This window comes from Asterias amurensis, chromosome 2, assembly GCF_032118995.1.
Source record: "Asterias amurensis chromosome 2, ASM3211899v1".
Lineage (NCBI taxonomy): Eukaryota > Metazoa > Echinodermata > Asteroidea > Forcipulatida > Asteriidae > Asterias > Asterias amurensis.
Window position 1 is genome coordinate 2,129,998 of NC_092649.1, and position 17,537 is coordinate 2,147,534.

Sequence of the window (17,537 nt, forward strand, 5' to 3'; positions counted from 1 at the left end):
AAGGGAACACGAAGAGGGCTATTTATATCCACCCACCCCCCCCCCCCCCAAACCCCCTACCACCCAATTAGACTGGTTCCCTGTCAGAACCAGTTATTTCATTGGATATTCCTTTCGGTGGGTGCGTTCGTTTAGCTTCCCTGGGTCGACCCCGGTCTGCCCCGGTACGTACGCAGTGCCCTGTGTGGAGTGGGTCACTTGGGGTGACCAGAGGTTCATGCCGTCACCACGAGAAGGCGAGTGTGATTGTTCGATTAGCTCTTGTCAGGGGCTCACCGAGTGAGCACTGCGGGGTCGATCCAGGGAAGCTTATCGAACGCACCCATTGGTTAAAAACGTGCGCGTCCGGTCGTCTGCATTTATGAATGTAGGTGAAAGGTGATTATGGACGGGAATTGACCTAGGCTTGAGGACACTCTCTGGTGTTATTCACGAGTCTCGAAGAGTGACGTCAGATGTTTAGATAATAACCCCCACCCCTCCCAGAGTCCGGTATCTCTTCTTAATCCTCACGATAACACCATGATATCAACAAATCCAGAGATTGTTGTTTTCGGTGGGGTCAAAACTGACGTCGAGCCTTGAACGAAACACACTCCTCCTCCTTTGCGATTTGGTTGTAGTCCATTGAAGGCTGCCGGTCTTTCCATCGCAGCAGTTCAGACTTCACCAACAACTGCTTAATTCAGTTTTGATTTGTGCTAATAAGACAATAGATCGAGGACGTATAGTAAAGGTAAGGGGTGAATTGATTTTAAAACTTCACACTTTAGTTTCAGAAGGATTTGAAACTGTGCATGATGGAAGTACAACTATGAGAAGTTTGTGGTAACACCGTTTGAATATCTTTTTGAGCAGTGTTATTGGTTCTGAAAAGATCCGATGGTTAACGACCCAATGTTTCGATGAGTATGCTCCGATCGTATTCGGAAAAAGGGAGAATATTATTCAATAAAGAAATCATCTTCAGGGAACGACATCGGATGTCACGCCTAGAATGTGGAAGAGAATGTAGCGACAACATGTTTGAAGAACAGGAGCAAACTATAATAAATAGTAAACTTGCGGGAACAAGTATGTGTAAATCATTAACTGGGAATGTTTAAAGAATACTAATGATGAAAACCCTATAGATGGTGCACATTATAAATCGCCCACAATCTGGAGAATTCATCACGTTTTTGTTCTTGTTCGATTGAGTTTGGTGGTTGTCCATGTCTCGGCACCCTACGATAGGACAGGTAATGTGCACTGATCGAATACCTCAATATTCAGGGATATTCGTAAGGGTGTGGTCTCGAAAGATGTAGCTGAGTGTGCAAAACTTTACAAATCCTAACTGGATTATTCATCAGTGAATGAATGTGTTCTTGATATTGTTTTAATGTTTTCTCAAAAAGTAAAGCATTTCATGAAACAATATTTCAGAGAAGTCTTTCACCATTACCTTCTGTAAACCCTGTAAATTATTTTTAAATCTGTGAACTTTTTTTTTTTCTGTACCGAAAGTGTATAATGGCTTTAAAGGCAGTGGACACTATTGGTAATTACTCAAAATAATTATCATAAAACCTTACTTGGTAGCGAGTAATGGGGAGAGGTTGATAGTATAAAACATTCTGAGAAACGGCTCCCTCTGAAGAAATGTAGCTTTCGAGAAAAAGAAGTACTTTTCGACGAATTTGATTTCGGGACCTCGAGTTAAGAATTTGAGTTTAGAATTCAAGCATCTGAAAGCACACAACTTTGTGTGACAAGGGTGTTTTTTCTTTCATTATTATCTCGCAACTTCGACAACCGATTGAGCTCACATTTTCACAGGTTTGTTATTTTATGCATATGTTGAGTGAGAAGAATTGTCTTTGACGATTTGTCTTTGACGATTACCAATAGTGTCCACTGTCTTTAATAAAACAATGGTATCCATCTGGTATGCCATCATTGACCCACTGTGCATCTTGAATACTAGTACGGTATATGAATCACAACAAGAGGAAGGACCTCTCTTTGTGTATGAATGCACTGTACTGTATAAAAAAGGCCAACTGTTTTGACTCTAATCCCGTAACTTTAGAGGTAGCAATGAAATATCATTCACCCTGTGTATTAACACAGAGAGTTCACGTCACACCATTCAGACAAATGGCGGGAAAACCAATTACAAAATCCATGGCCTACAATCTAATCACCAGTGTGAAGTCAATCTGAGATTGAAAGGGAAGTTTTAATATAGACGCTTTGTCTTGTCTTGCAAATAGACACGGGGATGTTCTCTGGGCAAGGCAGAGAGAGAAGTCCCGCGAGAAAATGCAACATCACGTGTGGGTACGTGCTGAATGGTAGCTTCGTGTTGCTGTATAACGTCACACCATGGACGACACAATTAACTCTAGTCCAGTGTCCGACAGGGTTTTGGCCCATAGAATCGAAATGTTGAAAACGTTCACCTGATCAATATAATGTTCACTTCTCTTTTACACTACAGCTTCTTACAAATAATTACAGGCACGTTATAGTTTTATATTGGATGTGAGACATTCACATAGGTTTATACAGCAAATATCGAAGGTAGATTTATCACTGTATAAACCTACGTGAATGCCTACTGTGCAGAAATCGATGCAAAAAAAAGTAGATAATCACTATACAAACCTATACGTGAATGTTCTATCTGGGGTCATCACTCGGTACTTGTTTTTTCGTTTCGGTTCTTGGTGAAATATTCATTTTCATTTGAATGGAGTAAAGTTTTCAAAACACAACTACAAAACAAAAAGGTTTTACTGTATAGGCTTCGGTTTGGGACACTTCATTTGAGTTTGTAGGAGGTTGTACACGCTGCAGGTGTACAGTGAATAGGTAAACCCATGAAAGCTACGCTCCAGTCCCTAATACCTTACGTGGTGAACACAAATGTGCAAACAAAATAAAAAATAAAATAGGATTACCTTTAATAATCGAAGAAGGTTACGAGATGAGCCTCACTCAATCTCGAGTGTATCAATAAGTACCCCCGAGGTACTTTGGATTGATGCAGGAACGAGCTTTGCCTCTCCAAACACCCTCAAGAAATCATATCGCAAGATCAGCAAAGCCGGACTATTACCTCGCTTCTCGTTGAGTCACGCTTCTAAAGACGGGGTTGTAGTAAACCAAGCCGGACCGTCTAAATGATTACAGTTCGTGCCCCCCCCCCTTGTCCAAAGCCAATCCAATACATAGAAAGGATGATTGTGTTTATTTGGTATCGGCCTTTTACTGTGACCTCTCTGACCTATAGGCGTCATTGCATCAGGTTCTGTACAATAGGCCTGGCCTACACAGTGGTTTCCAGCACCTTAGGCGCTTCTTAATCTTTGTCAGATTTGATGCACCAGCAAATTGAAAAGACCATTATATCAGATTTATTTACGAACGACGGAAGCGTTCAAAAGGGCCGGCAGCCGGTTTCACGAAACGCTAGGATTAATCATACATCTCGAGCTGGGACGAGTAACTCGTCCTAACTTAGGATTGGTTTAATGCGTCAGTAACGTCTTAAAAACGGAACTTATATCGTCCTAGTCCCATGATTAATCCTAAGTTAGGAAGAGTTTGGTGAAATCGACGTAAGGAGCTTAAAAACAATTATACATTCGATGTCTCCGTGGGGAGTTACTATACTAATCGGATTTAAGGTATAAAAGCTGTGTTTAGGCCTACGCTTAGGGTGATGGTTAGGGTTGGGCATGGGTAAAGGTAAAAACTTGAGATAATTGATTTGCTTATGTGTTGTTAAATGTTTTCGTTATACCATACCACCGAGGTATATCCGGTTATGTTGCGACGTAACTGTTTAGGTTTTGATGTTGTAACTGTTTTCGTTTCAATGACGTGATGTTTTACGTCATGCCGAGGTCGTTAAGGTGCGCTCGGGAACAACGTCCGGATCACTGTGTGGTTTGTGGTTTTCAAGGGGTCGTACAAACAGCTTTGAATAGTATACCTTAATTGGAGACGGTTAAGTGAGATTTTAAGTTTGTGTTTATTTCACAGCCAATGAGCTTCAAAAATGATAAAACTTTGTGAAAACTTAAAGGCGTTATATGTGCTCATTTGAAAATGCTCGCCATTTGAGATTCAACATAGTTGTAAAATGGTACAAAAAACACATGGGGGTATTCGTCCCAAGCAGTAATTTCCCCAACTGCCAAAAAGTTGCAAAGGTCGCAAAACAACACTTTGTTCCTCCGAATTTATTCTTCCTTTGATATTATGACTTTATGGCAATTCCTGTAACAGAGCCCCTTCCAAAGTCTCGATGGTTTGATCTCACCCTGTCTTTACAGGCAGTGGACACTATTGGTAATTACTCAAAATAATTATTAGCATAAAACCTTTCTTGGTGACGAGTAATGGGGGAAGGTTAATGGTATAAAACGTTGTGAGAAACGGCTCCCTCTGAAGTGCCATAGTTTTCGACAAAGAAGTAGTTTTCCACGAATTTGATTTCGAGACCTCAAATTTAGAAGTTTAGATCTCGAAATTAACCATCTAAACGCACACAACTTCGTTTGGCAAGGGTGGGTTTTTTTTCTTTCATTCTTATCTCGCAAGTTCGATGACCGATTGAGCTCAAATTATCACAGGTTTGTTATTTTATGCATATGTTGAGATACACCATTTTGAAGGCTAGTCTTTGACAATTACCAAAAGTGACCACTGCCTTTAAAGTCACAACATCTGAATTAATTGTTTATTTATTTATTTGTTTATTTGTTAAAATTTGTTTTTCATTTACAGGAGGAAACCACACCATCAAATCGTATCGAGAAAGAGGACTCTGAGACATTCTCTGGGGAGCATACCAAATTAATAATTGATTTAAACACAGTAATTTAAACAATACAATAAACAATACAATAAACATACAAAACCTCAAACCAAAATGGCTAAGAGTTTATTTGTAGCCTATCTCCTTTGTGCCCTACTCATGGCCAGCGCGACGGCGAGGCCGAAGGGATGTCGCCAGAGCCAGCAGGAAACCCACCGACGGTCCCCTCCGAACGTCTTAGAGAGACTCGCCATGAGGGGTGCCGCTATCACCTCGAGCCTCAGGAACCTAAGGAACCTTCGGTCGATCAGGGAGAGACGCTTCAACAGCTTTCCTGTCTGGAAGAGTCTACACAAGATGCAGGAGCGAGCCATGGACATCGGGGATCTCCCATCGCTTTCTATCATACCGAGGAAGGACATCCACGCTAGGGTTGAGAAGGACCTGTTGGACAAGGGAGTCCGGGAGGCAGGCGTGTGGGCTCAGCAGCCCTTCTGGTTCTCTGAACTGATGGGTGCTGGAGGGACGAGGGACGGGGAGGAGGAGCCGCCGCATGAGCCGGCAGGGAAACCGACTGAGGAGTGGGGAGGTGATGATTGGGATTACGGTGGCCAGAATGCAGACGACGACTCTTTCTCGGCGTGGGGAGACTTTAGAGAGCCTGTAAGTTTGTCACTTCTGTGGTGTTCTTTTCTAGTTTGTAAAGGGCCTAATCCTATAAAGACAAACTGGAGAGCTGAATTTAGTAACTGTACTTTATTCCATGTAAAACTGTATGTGTTTATTTCACATCCTGTACTTGAGCTCAATGGTGCGCAGATAGTATTGCACTACATGCTGTATCTAAAGGATGATGCGAGAAAGTATTGGACACTACAACTTCTGTCACTTGCGGTGGGCCATCTGAACACCCTCATCTGCTCTAAATAAAATAATAAAATAAAAATAAAATTACTCCTCTTCTCAAAAGGGATGGGGGGGAATGAGTGACGAGTGCAAACTTGTGGCCAGTTTCTCTAGAGCTGGTTACGCACAAACAGTAGCTAAGCACAACAAACTGTTGCGCACCAGAATAAGGTTGCCAGCCAAAAACATATTTCGTGTACCATCTGTGAATCTGAGACTGGTATTCTGCTGCTGCAGATTTGAAGGCTGTTAGAGTGCATGGATCGTTTTAACCTAAAAGTTTAATGCTTAAAGGCAGTGGACACTAGGTAATTGTCAAAGACTAGCCTTCACAGTTGGTGTATCTCAACATATGCATAAAATAACAAACCTGTGAAAATTTGAGCTCAATCGGCCAACGAACTTGCAAGATAATAATGAAAGACAAAAACACCCTTGTCACACGAAGTTGTGTGCGTTTAGATGGTTGATTTCGAGACCTCAAGTTCTAAATCTGAGGTATCGAAATCAAACACGTGGAAAATTACTTCTTTCTCAAAAACTATGGCACTTCAGAGAGAGCCGTTTCTAACAATGTTTTATACCATCAACCTCTCCCCATTACTCGCTACCAAGTAAGGTTTTATGATAATTATTATTTTGAGTAATTACCAATAGTGTTCACTGCCTTTAACTTTTTGTAATAACAATGTTGCAAAAGAAAAAAATGCTTGCGCATATACCTTGTTGAATGACTATTTGGGAGGCTTTTTATTTGGCGTGAAATAACATTAAGTGCTGCTTAAATTTGCCGCTTATCTGTTTAAAATGAGCGGGGGTAAACACACTTAATGAAATGATTTCACTATTTATTGATTTATTTATTTGTGCTTGTATTTATTTCTTAAAACATCAGTATTTACACATTATCCCATGTGACTGTTTTCATCATGTTCCGTTCAAAAAGAACACTTCCTGCCCAAGTTTGTTTGAATATCTAAACTACTTGGAATGTGTCCTTAAGCAACACACATTACCATTGCTTCGTCCTTTGGATGGGACGTTAAGCCGTTGGTCCCGCATGTAAAATAACCCAGTCGGTTATCGAAAAGAGAAGGTGTTCATGGTCCGATCGGCAGCAAATTGCGCCACAGCACCTTGTAAAAACATTACATGGTGCAATCAGAATTAGGTCTCATAATTCAAACGTAGTCCCACATCTTGCAGGAAATACTGTATGTTACAGCGCCAGGAGTATCACTGAGTGACGGACATGTGCGCTATTTATTATAAGAAAACCACAATTATTATTATTATTTTACCCCTTTCTCCGCTTGGTGTATATGTTTTATTTTCAGCTTACGAAGTGCAGCGATGATATTGTTGGAAATTCGTGCACACAAAACAGCGACTGTCGAGGTTGCAGAGCGTTCCATTGCTCGAGAAGTACAAATCAATGCGTGGCGGGTGAAGAAGCAGACCAGTGAGTAGAAACTGATAAAGTTATTTGAAGGCACGGGCACTATTGGTAACTACTCAAGATAATTGTTAGCATAACACCTTACTTGGTAACGAGCAATGGATAGCTGTTGCTATAGTATAAAACATTGTAAGAAACGGCTCCCCCTGAATAGTCTTGAGAAAGAGATAATTTCTCACTTAGGTATTAAAAAGACTTCAGGCCTGGAGCCATTTTTAGACGTCCCAGGGGTGTTTTTTCTTCAATTTTTCTCTTGCAATTTGAATAACCAAGAGTTTGTTATTTTGTTATTGTTTCCATCACTTTACCTGAGTGCCGTACTAGTTAGTAATATTGTTCTCACTACACACTTAAAGGCAGTGGACACTACTGGTAACTACTCAAAATAATTATTACACCATAAAACCTTTCTTGGTGACGAGTATTTGGGAGAGGTTGATGGTTTAACACATTGTGAGAAACGGCTCCCTCTGAAGTGCCATAGTTTTCGACAAAGAAGTAATTTTCCACGAATTTGATTTCGAGTTTAGAACTTGAGGTCTCGAAATCAACCATCTAAACGCACACAACTTCGTGCGACAAGGATGTTTTTTTCTTTCATTCTTATCTCGCAAGTTCGATGACCGATTGAGCTCAAATTTTCACAGGTATGTTATTTTATGCATAGATATACAGCAAGTGAGAAGACTGGTCTTTGACAATTACCAATAGTGTCCACTGCCTTTAATATTAATACACCTGTACTGAATCTGAGTGTGAATTATGTAGTCGGCAAAGCATCCTATCGGAAACACCGCACAAACTTGTAATACGCAGACAATGAAGAAACTTCAGTTTTAGATGTGGGCGGGAAAACCTCTCTAGGGAAACCAACACAGTCGGGACTGAACACCCATTCCTTATGTGGGGCTTAGTCCAGTCAATCTATGGTTTGACCTAGACAAAATTCCAACAGAAATGATTTGTTTTGCAAGTGTGTTCTGAAACCCTCTCAAACAACATATCAAAAAAAATAGAAACAAATAAAAAGGGAACTATAAAAAAGGAAAAATATTACCGTTTTCCCGCTAAAATACGTATGCACACCCTGTATAAAGTAGAAACTTTATTTTTTTCACATAATTTTGTTTCCTCATGGGAATGCTCACTGGATTGTTTCTAAACATTATGAGCACAAAGAAATTCAAGTTGGCGGCAATTTTTCCCGCCAAAATCGATTTATCGCTTTTTAACTGAATAAATAATCTGAGTTACTACGCGAAGTGAAAGTATTTTTAACTCTCTATGATTGGGGCTACATTTAGGTCCGGGCTACATCTAGGTACATGTTTGGGGGTACATTTAGGTCAGGCTACATTTAGGGCTCGGGCTACATTGAGGTGCCGCACAGTCGCACGACATTTCTTTACATTATTTATCACTACAGTAGTCCCATTTTACAAAATGTACTTTTAATAATCCCATTTTACAAACTTTTGACAATGGTATTCAAATAAACAACTATCAACGTTATTACACTTATAGGAGACCCAGATTAAGAAAAGACACAGTGCGATGTTTGCATACATTTGAATTGGTATGCAAAGGATTGTGAAATAACACTACATGTACCTTCAATACATGGTTTTAAGGGTTTTGAGAACTAAAATAGGGCAAAATTAGAGCTCCTCGCTCAAGCTGTCAGTGGCTTCCTGAGGCGAATTCCTATAGTTTATTCCCTTGTATTTTCCACACACTACTGAGCATTCAAAGACCAGCTTCATGCAGATACATCTCCGGGTTTCACAGACTCTGTTTGCATTTGCATCGGATCACCTACAAATAGATTGTACAGTTTTCTTACATTTATGTTAACTGGCGATAAGACGGTTTTGGCGGGAATTTTGCGGCCATCTTGAAAAATTGCCGTCATCTTGGATTTGTTTTTTGCTCATTTGTGTTTGGAAAATATTAACTGACTATTTTCCATGAAAAAAATCATGTAAAAAAAAATGAAAATCTACTTTATATGGGTGTGCATAAGTATTTTAGGGGTTAAAGGTCATTTTTAATTAATGCAAATAATGCATAATCCCCCTGCTTACTTTTGTCTACTTTTTGGATATGTTGTTTTAGAGGGTTTCAGGAAACCCTTGCAAAAAAAATCATTTCTGCTGCAATTTTCTATAGGTCAGGCCATATTTTGGCTTAGATTGACTAGACTAATAGAGGTGAAAGGCAGAGCCAACCTGACATGAACAAAGCTTTGCTCTTTAATATAAAAACAGAATAATGCATTTCTTTCCTGGATGCCTATGCTGTGTGTTAAAGGGCAGTGTGATATCCGTTTTTTCGCTCGATGAATTCGTAGTGACAAGGACTTGTTTACAGCATCCCAAACGAAGCCCAGCGATGAATATTTTAAAGTGCCCTTGACAATTTCTGGTGAAACCATCTCCCCGGTTGAACCGAATCTGCTAGAATCGAAAATACAAGGCTTTTCATCACAACTGGCAATAAATACCAAACGCATGGCGCTAAGGCGCATGGATTACTACTGAATAAGTAACCGTTTCCCACATCCAGTCCATTTCATTTCAATTTCAAGTTTGAATAATTAATTAATCCTGTCATATTAAATCCTTCCTTTTTCTTGTTATTCTTCTTATTTCTTTCATGCTTCCTTTCAGGCACTTCGCTGGATTTCTTTAAAGAGATTAATGCCTTCGCCACCAAGAAAATCTCTCCAGGACTCGACGAAGCCTTTTGTAATGTGACCGAGATGGAACGTATACACACAAATAATGTATAGTCCCAATTTCTTCGGCCTTTCTTGTCTGCTGTACTGGATTCTAAAAACGTGTATGTACTGTGTTTCAGTACACGACAAGTCCACCAGGGAACCAAACTGCGGCTTGAGAACACCGCCGTGAATTAAGCCCCTTAAGGCTAAATTGAAATATATACTGAATGTCTTTCTCCATCTGGATACGAGGATGGCACAGTGGCCCAGTCTAAACAGGGAAAAGCCTCGAGCCCAAGCTTTGCCGTATTTGTGGGGGTTTTTGTGTGTGTGGTTTTTTTTTTCAAATTGGTATTCCGTGTAGGGGTTTGGTGCAGGCGGGAATTACAATTCCTCAGAGTCACTGTTTTGCTTTAAAAAGTCACGTTTTGTGTTATGGTTTAAACAAAATATTGAGTCAACTCTTAAAACCGTGACAAGCCGTAAGAACACCGACTCCAAAAGCACTGAAAGGAAGCAGAGAACCTCATGCATATTTGAATACCGGACGGCTAAAAGCGATCAAGCAACTCTACAGCATTGTATCAACTTCCCATGGGCGACACATCACTGAACAGAAACACACACTGCAGTAAGAAGACGCAGGAAGAGTGGACGCTTGACCGTGTGTGCGGCACAAGGGAAACCCGAGCCCTAAATGTAGCCTGATCTAAATGTAGCCCGTAACCTGTACCTAAATGTCGCCCGGAACTAAATGTAGCCCCAAACCTGTACCCAAATGTCGCCCGACCTAAATGTAGCACCAAACCTGTACCTAATGTCGCTCGCCCGGACCTGAATGCCGACTCAAAATTGTACCTAGAATAAGAGGGTGATTTTATGTTATTATTAGCTGCTCTGACTTACTGTCAGAACAGGTATTGTTTTTGTCGAGTATTTTGTTAGCTGTTCCGACCTACTGTCATGAAGTGCGGGCCTTTGGACAATACTGTTTTGTGCGATTGCTTTAAAACCAGTGGACACTACTGGTCATTGTCAAAGACCAGTCTTCTCACTTGCTGTATCTCAACATATGCATAAAATAAAAAACCTGTGAAAATTTGAGCTCGATTGGTCGTCGGAGTTGCGAGATAACTATGAAAGAAAAAAACATCCTTGTCACACGAAGTTGTGTGCTTTCAGATGCTTGATTTCGGGACCTCAATTTCTAAACTTGAGGTCTCGAAATCAAATTCGTGAAAAATTACTTCTTTCTCGAAAACTACTTCACTTCAGAGGGAGCCGTTTCTCACAATGTGTTATACTACCAACCTCTCCCCATTACTCGTTATCAAGTAAGGTTTTATGATAATAATTATTTTGAGTAATTAACAATAGTGTCCACTGCCTTTAAAGAGAGTAGTTAAAAAGGGGTATACATCCTGTCCAAGTCTGGCATGACGAAATACAACGTCCGCTAAAATATGATTCACTTGTTATTTCCAGCCCTATGATGACCCACATCTGATGACTAAACTGTACTGTGATAAACAATATAATGACTCTAAATATCAGTTTTGTCTGCATCTGCAGTTCATACATCGTTACTCTCCCAACAGGGGTTATACTAAAAATTGTTGTTGTTTAAAGAGTGACTTATAAGATAAATTATAAACCGTAATACTGATAATATGATAGCTTTACAAATCTCATTCGTAAATAGCAAAGTGATAGCAAAGCGATATACATAAGGGAACTAAACTGCACTGTGCCACGTGCTCGTTATTCAAACGCCACCGAGCTTTCCCCAGAGCCAGCTTGCCAAAGTCCATTGGAACATACCCCTTTTGAACCCGCAGTAGACTTGGGGACAAGTCGTTAAATCGGCCCCACGCGGTAAGATAGTCGAGTTGTAGCGGGGCTCTCGCGAGATCACTGCTCTTGCGCAAACTGATGAGTTGAAGCAGTTATCTCGCGAGAGCACCGCTACAACTCGACTATCTTACCGCTTGGGCCGATTTAACGACTTGGCCACAAGTCTAAACCCGCAGGCAAACAATGAGCAAATGTAGGAGGCATAGTGGCCACCCCAGAACATGCTCGATGCACCAGTCTTTGTTTTAGTTAGCGTCAAGTCTAGTAATCTAAACGTGAGAACACTTCCCCCACAGGAGTTATTGTTTTTACACTAATTTGCGTCGAGGCAATCGCATTCGTTGCCTCGGAAAAGCTTCAGACATGTCAGACCCGATGCAGTTCATATAACAGTGATGCTATTACGCAAACCTTCCATTTAACGAACCCATCAGTTAAGTATTGTAATTAGGATGTATATTAAAGCCAGTGGACACTATTGGTAATCGTCAAAGATCAGTCTTCTCACTTTATGTATCTCAACATATGCACAAAATAACAAACCTGTAAAAATTTGAGCTCGATTGATCGTCGGAGTTGCGAGAACTATGAAAGAAAGAAAAAACACCCTCGACGCACAATGGTCACACGAAGTTGTGGGCTTTCAGATGCTCAATTTCCAGACCTCAAATTCTAAATCTGAGGTCTCGAAATTAAATTCGTAGCAAATTGTTTATTTCTTGAAAACTACGTCACTTCAGAGGGAGCTGTTTCTCACAAGGTTTTTATACTATCAACCTCTCCCCATTACTCGTTTCCAAGAAAGGTTTTATGGCAATGTTTATCTTGAGTAATTACCAATAGTGTCCACTGCCTTTGTAACCCAATAAATAATAGTTGAAATTAATTAGCCCTATTTTGCTGAATAAGACTAATCCACACTCTCATTAATTCGATGCTGTACTTTCTCGTCGGATTGCGGTCGGTCGTGTCTCACTATACGAAACCTACAAAATCAAATTTCAACTTAATTCACAGCGTACAATCTTATAAATCTTTAATTTTTTCAGTGTGTGCTGCTTTGTGTTTAAAGGCACTGGACACCTTTGGTAATTGTCAAAGACCAGTCGTCCCACGAGGTATATCTCAACAAATGAACAACATAACAAACCTGTGAAAATTTGAACTCAATAGGTCGTCGAAGTTGCGAGATAATAATGGAAGAAAAAACACCCTTGTCATACGAAGTTGTGTGCTTTCATCAGATGCTTGATTGCGGGACCTCAAATTCGTGGAAAATTACTTCTTTCTCGAAAACTACATTGCTTCAGAGGGAGCCATTTCTCACAATGTTTCATATTACCAACAGCCCCCCACTGCTTGTTTTTATGCCAACAATCTTTTTGAGTAATTACCAATAGTGTCCAGTGCCTTTGAACACGCAACATGAAATTTGACTTTCTGCTCGGGGAGTTTTAAATAAATCTTTAATAATCTGGACCAACTTAGAACTAGGTCCCATCTAGGTAAATGACTCGTCACTCCAATCAATGGATGCTTGTATTTTTACTTATTCTTTCGCATCGCATCTGGAGCAGATTTTCTTTAAAGGTACTGGAGTAACCTGTGGTAATTTATTTTCCAAAGCAAGTATTCTCACTTGGTGTATCCCAACATATGCATACAATAACAAACTTAACCCAGATTGAACTAATGCCGGTTTGCGTTATACTTCATGAGTTCTGAACAAACGTATACAAACAAAATAAATCTTTAAACGAATCATATTGCACCATACCTTTGAAATAATTAATGTGTGTGTTTATAAATACATCTAAATTTAAGTGTTAATAGTTTTAACAGTATGTTTTATTTATGTTTTTGTGACCAGAAAATAGTTTTGGAGTATATAATGCGTGCAGATCAAACCTTAATTTAGTTATTAAGCGTACATCCTTTGCATCCGTACGGGTTGCTATTTTTAAGTGCAATGTAATTAATATTCATAGCTTTATTAGTGTTTTACAAATTAACTCTTTACACACTCAAAAACACGTTTGTAGTAATGTCCGGATAGACGCTACAAACTGTTTAAAAATTCATTATAGTAAAATAAAGTGGATAATTCATACAAACAATTATAGGGTAAATGATTAGCATTTAAACTCATTCTTTATGGTTCATCGGCACTTTTTGAGATGAGTAATTGTTTTGATTAAATATACTTGATCAGTGAGCTCTCGGTGTAACGGCACTGTACACCTTTGGTAATTGTCAATCGGTCACCGATGTTGCACGAATGAAGAAACACACTTGTTGCACCAATGGGAGACTTTTTGACGCTTGGTGGCAGCAGACTCACCAGGTAAAATCCATTGTTCTCGGTAATGTGCGCATGCCCGGAACTACGTAAACAATGGAAATTTACCTGGTAAGTCTGCTGCCACCTAGCGTTCCAAAGTCTCCCATTTGTGCTTTATATGCCTAAAAAGGGGCCTCGGGCCTGCAGTCTTAAAAAATTGAGTGACAAATTACCTCTTTCTCAAAAACTATATGTTCATGGGGGCGGGGGCGTTCCTCACAATGTTTTATACTATCAGCTACACAACTGTTCAAGCCGTTGCTCTCGACCAATAGGAATGAAGAAACTTTCCCGCTCACAACCGGTTATAAACACTGGTCATTATCAAAGGTTTAAACACACCCACGCGACGCGCTCTCCGCTAATAGGAATATAGCGAAACTGTCTGAGGTATGTAAACTATCTGATGTATTTATGAATGCGAAACTGTCTGAGGTATTATTATGAATGTAAATTGATAAATAACTCGGACAGTTTCGCTAGTTGAACACGGCCTAAAACACGCCCACGATGAAGCGTCTGACCGGTTGGTCATGACCCAGGGATAAATCAAAGTGTGTTTATTATTATTATTATTATTATTAATTTTAATACGGCACTGGGCACTATGTGTGCACTACTTTGTGTGTGTAATATTTCAAGGGAAGCTTTCTACCATAATTATCTCCAAAACTCTAATGGACATTGTGTTTCGTGTCCTACAAAAGTACCCGAAACCTTTAAATCAAGGCTGCTCGTCACTGTACCTTACGTGTGGGCTTATCTACGCCTCGTATTATATAAACAACAGTAGTTAAAATTTGTATTTATAATTCTACTTAATTCAAAGAGTGTTCGTTATATAATTCTGTAATATAGTAATGATACAAAATAAAACCTGATTACATTGTGCCGAAACGGTTACCCGCATCTCCAATGTTGAACTTCATTAAAGACACTGGACACTATTGGTAATCGTCAAAGACCACTTCTCACTTGCTGTATCTCAACATATGCATAAAATAACAAACCAGTGAAAATTTGAGCTCCATCGGTCATCGAAGATGCGAGATAATAATGAAAGAAAAAATACCCTTGTCACATCGAAGTAGTGTGCTTTCAGATGCTTGATTTCGAGACCTCAAATTCTAGGAGGTCTCAAAATCAAACTCTTTGAAAATTAACTCTTTCTCGTAAAATACTCCACTTCAGAGGGAGCCATTTCATGGTTTAATAATACCAACCTCTCCCCATTACTCGTTACCAAGTAAGGTTCTATGCTTATTTTGAGTAATTACTAATATAGGTTTTCCCGGCCAATTTCAGCAAAAATCCATTCATTTTAACTCCTGGTTCAATCAATTTCGTTTTGAAAATGAATGCACTTTGAATCAGCATTCAAGAGTTAGGCCTATGTGCTTATACTCATTCGTTGCTGCCTATGTTGGACAAATCACTCATGAAAAATGCGTCAGATGGTATAACCCTAGCCAGACCTACATGCCAAGATGTCTTGCACGTAAGATCATTGAAGGGTTAAGAAGAAGAAGATGGAGACAAACATAACCCAGAACAATAACACAAATAGAACAAATGTTATCGGATATAGGCTTTAACTTTTAGGGTAACAAGGCAAAGCAAAGGGAACAATTATTACAATTAAGAAAACAAAATGATGTAAATAATGTAAAGTACATGGAAACACCTAGGAAAACATCTGTGTTAGTAAAGGAGCTCTAATTTCCAGTTTACTCATGTCATAAACCCATTATAAGTCATTTTTAATTTGAATGCAAAGAAGTTTAAATTCGTTGCACATAAATGAAAAAGAAATCTCAAACTAGCAGCAAAACCATGTTCGCTTCGGTGGGTATTAATTTTAATACCTCAATTGCAAATAGGTAGTAGAAATTCAACTTAAGAATGGTCAGAGTGTAGTCTTGAATACCTATAAATGAAATAGAATGACTGAAGTGAATCTGAACGATCAAAACGTAATCATGTGTGCACGAAAACGAAATTGAATGCTTTAAGAGCTAAAAAGAAGCCCTAGTTTGAGAGGATTAGAGGAAACTGCATAAATTTGAATGCATGTTTATGAAAATGAATGATTTTTTGCTGAAATTGGCCGGGAAAACCTATAGCATCCACTGCCTTTAAAGTGTCGGGAATAGATTATTTAAAATAACAGGACAAACCTGAGCAGCTGACGCCTGGCAGCAAGACTGTGGGACCCCCCCCCCCCCCCTTCTTCCCAACCACGACACGAAGAACTTTCAAAGTACATCTGTAGCTGTGCCAGTGTATGATTGATGTGTGATCGTATACGCACAGTTGCATCACAACAACCCTTCATTGACTTGTCCGAGGTATCGACAAATAAAATCAAGGGTGCAGTTGAACTCGTTCACGTCGAGTAGGTCCACTTTTACGATGGCTCTGCTTACCGCGGAGTTATGCGCTTACGGTCATTATATTTCTCTCCTTTAAAGGAACGTTAAAGAATAATGATACGAAGAAAAAAATCGTGAAAATCACAGATTAACATCAAACTTAAAGGCAGTGGACACTATTGGTAATTGTCAAAGACCAGTCTTCTCACTTTGTATATCAACATATGCATTAAATAGCAATTCTGTGAAAAATTTAGCTTGATTGGTCATCAGAGTTGCGAGATAATAATGAAAGAAAAAACACCCCTTACACAAGAAGTTGTGTGCGTTTAGATGGTTGATTTCGAGACCTCAAGTTCTAAACTTAAGGTCTCGAAATCAAATTCGTGGAAAACTACTTCTTTCTCGAAAACTACGCCACTTCAGAGGAAGCCGTTTCTCACAATGTTTTATACTATCAACCTCTCCCCATTACTCGTTACCAAGTAAGGTTTTATGCTGATAATTATTTTGAGTAACTACCAATAGTGTCCACTGCCTTTAAACGGTCTAATGATGATGTAAGGAGAAACAAGATTCCTTGAAATATTTCTGTCTGAAATTTCAAACTGGTGAGAAATAAATAAAAATAACTTCCCATTTGGAGTTCATCGCTCGATGGGCATTTCATTCATTTTTTTTTTTTTTTCATTTTTTTTTGGGGGGGGGAGGGGTTGATGTCATGCAAAATGTGTAATCGATTTTTCACCTTTTTATTTCTCGTGACCCAGATGACCGATTGATTTCAAACTTCTACAGGTTTGTAAAATTGAGTATATTATTGTGGATACAGTGCGTACACTGCCAGCAACCATTTGGTTATCAAAAACCAGTTCAGTTATGTTCCTTTAAGATCAACCGAATTGGGTCACGCACATTAATATTTCACTCGGTTCCTGTGCACGTATGAATGAGTTTCATCTGAAGAGTTTTCCCGCCTAAGGGAGAAAATATTAACAAATCAATATCTCCATCCAGCTGCACTATGGATCCATGTATCGGGCAAACTGCACAGGCTATAAAAGAAAATA

General features: G+C 39.4%; 1 protein-coding gene across 1 annotated transcript; it reads left to right on the top strand.

Annotated features, from left to right (window-relative positions):
- Positions 1 to 4,788: 4,788 nt before the first annotated feature.
- LOC139933901 (uncharacterized) lies at positions 4,789 to 10,674 on the top strand. The gene is made up of 3 exons (XM_071928132.1): positions 4,789 to 5,476; positions 7,057 to 7,181; positions 9,848 to 10,674. Exons 1-3 carry the CDS (start codon positions 4,928 to 4,930, stop codon positions 9,867 to 9,869), a joined length of 696 nt encoding a protein of 231 aa, XP_071784233.1. The 5' UTR covers positions 4,789 to 4,927; the 3' UTR covers positions 9,870 to 10,674.
- The last annotated feature ends 6,863 nt before the right edge of the window (positions 10,675 to 17,537 follow it).

Excerpts from the sequence above, each read along its gene's own strand:
- LOC139933901 (XM_071928132.1), top strand. The coding sequence starts at position 4,928 with ATGGCTAAGAGTTTATTTGTAGCCTATCTCCTTTGTGCCCTACTCATG. Across the intron at positions 5,477-7,056 it reads GGGGAGACTTTAGAGAGCCT|CTTACGAAGTGCAGCGATGA; the intron begins GTAAGTTTGTCA and ends TTTTATTTTCAG. Across the intron at positions 7,182-9,847 it reads GCGGGTGAAGAAGCAGACCA|GCACTTCGCTGGATTTCTTT; the intron begins GTGAGTAGAAAC and ends GCTTCCTTTCAG.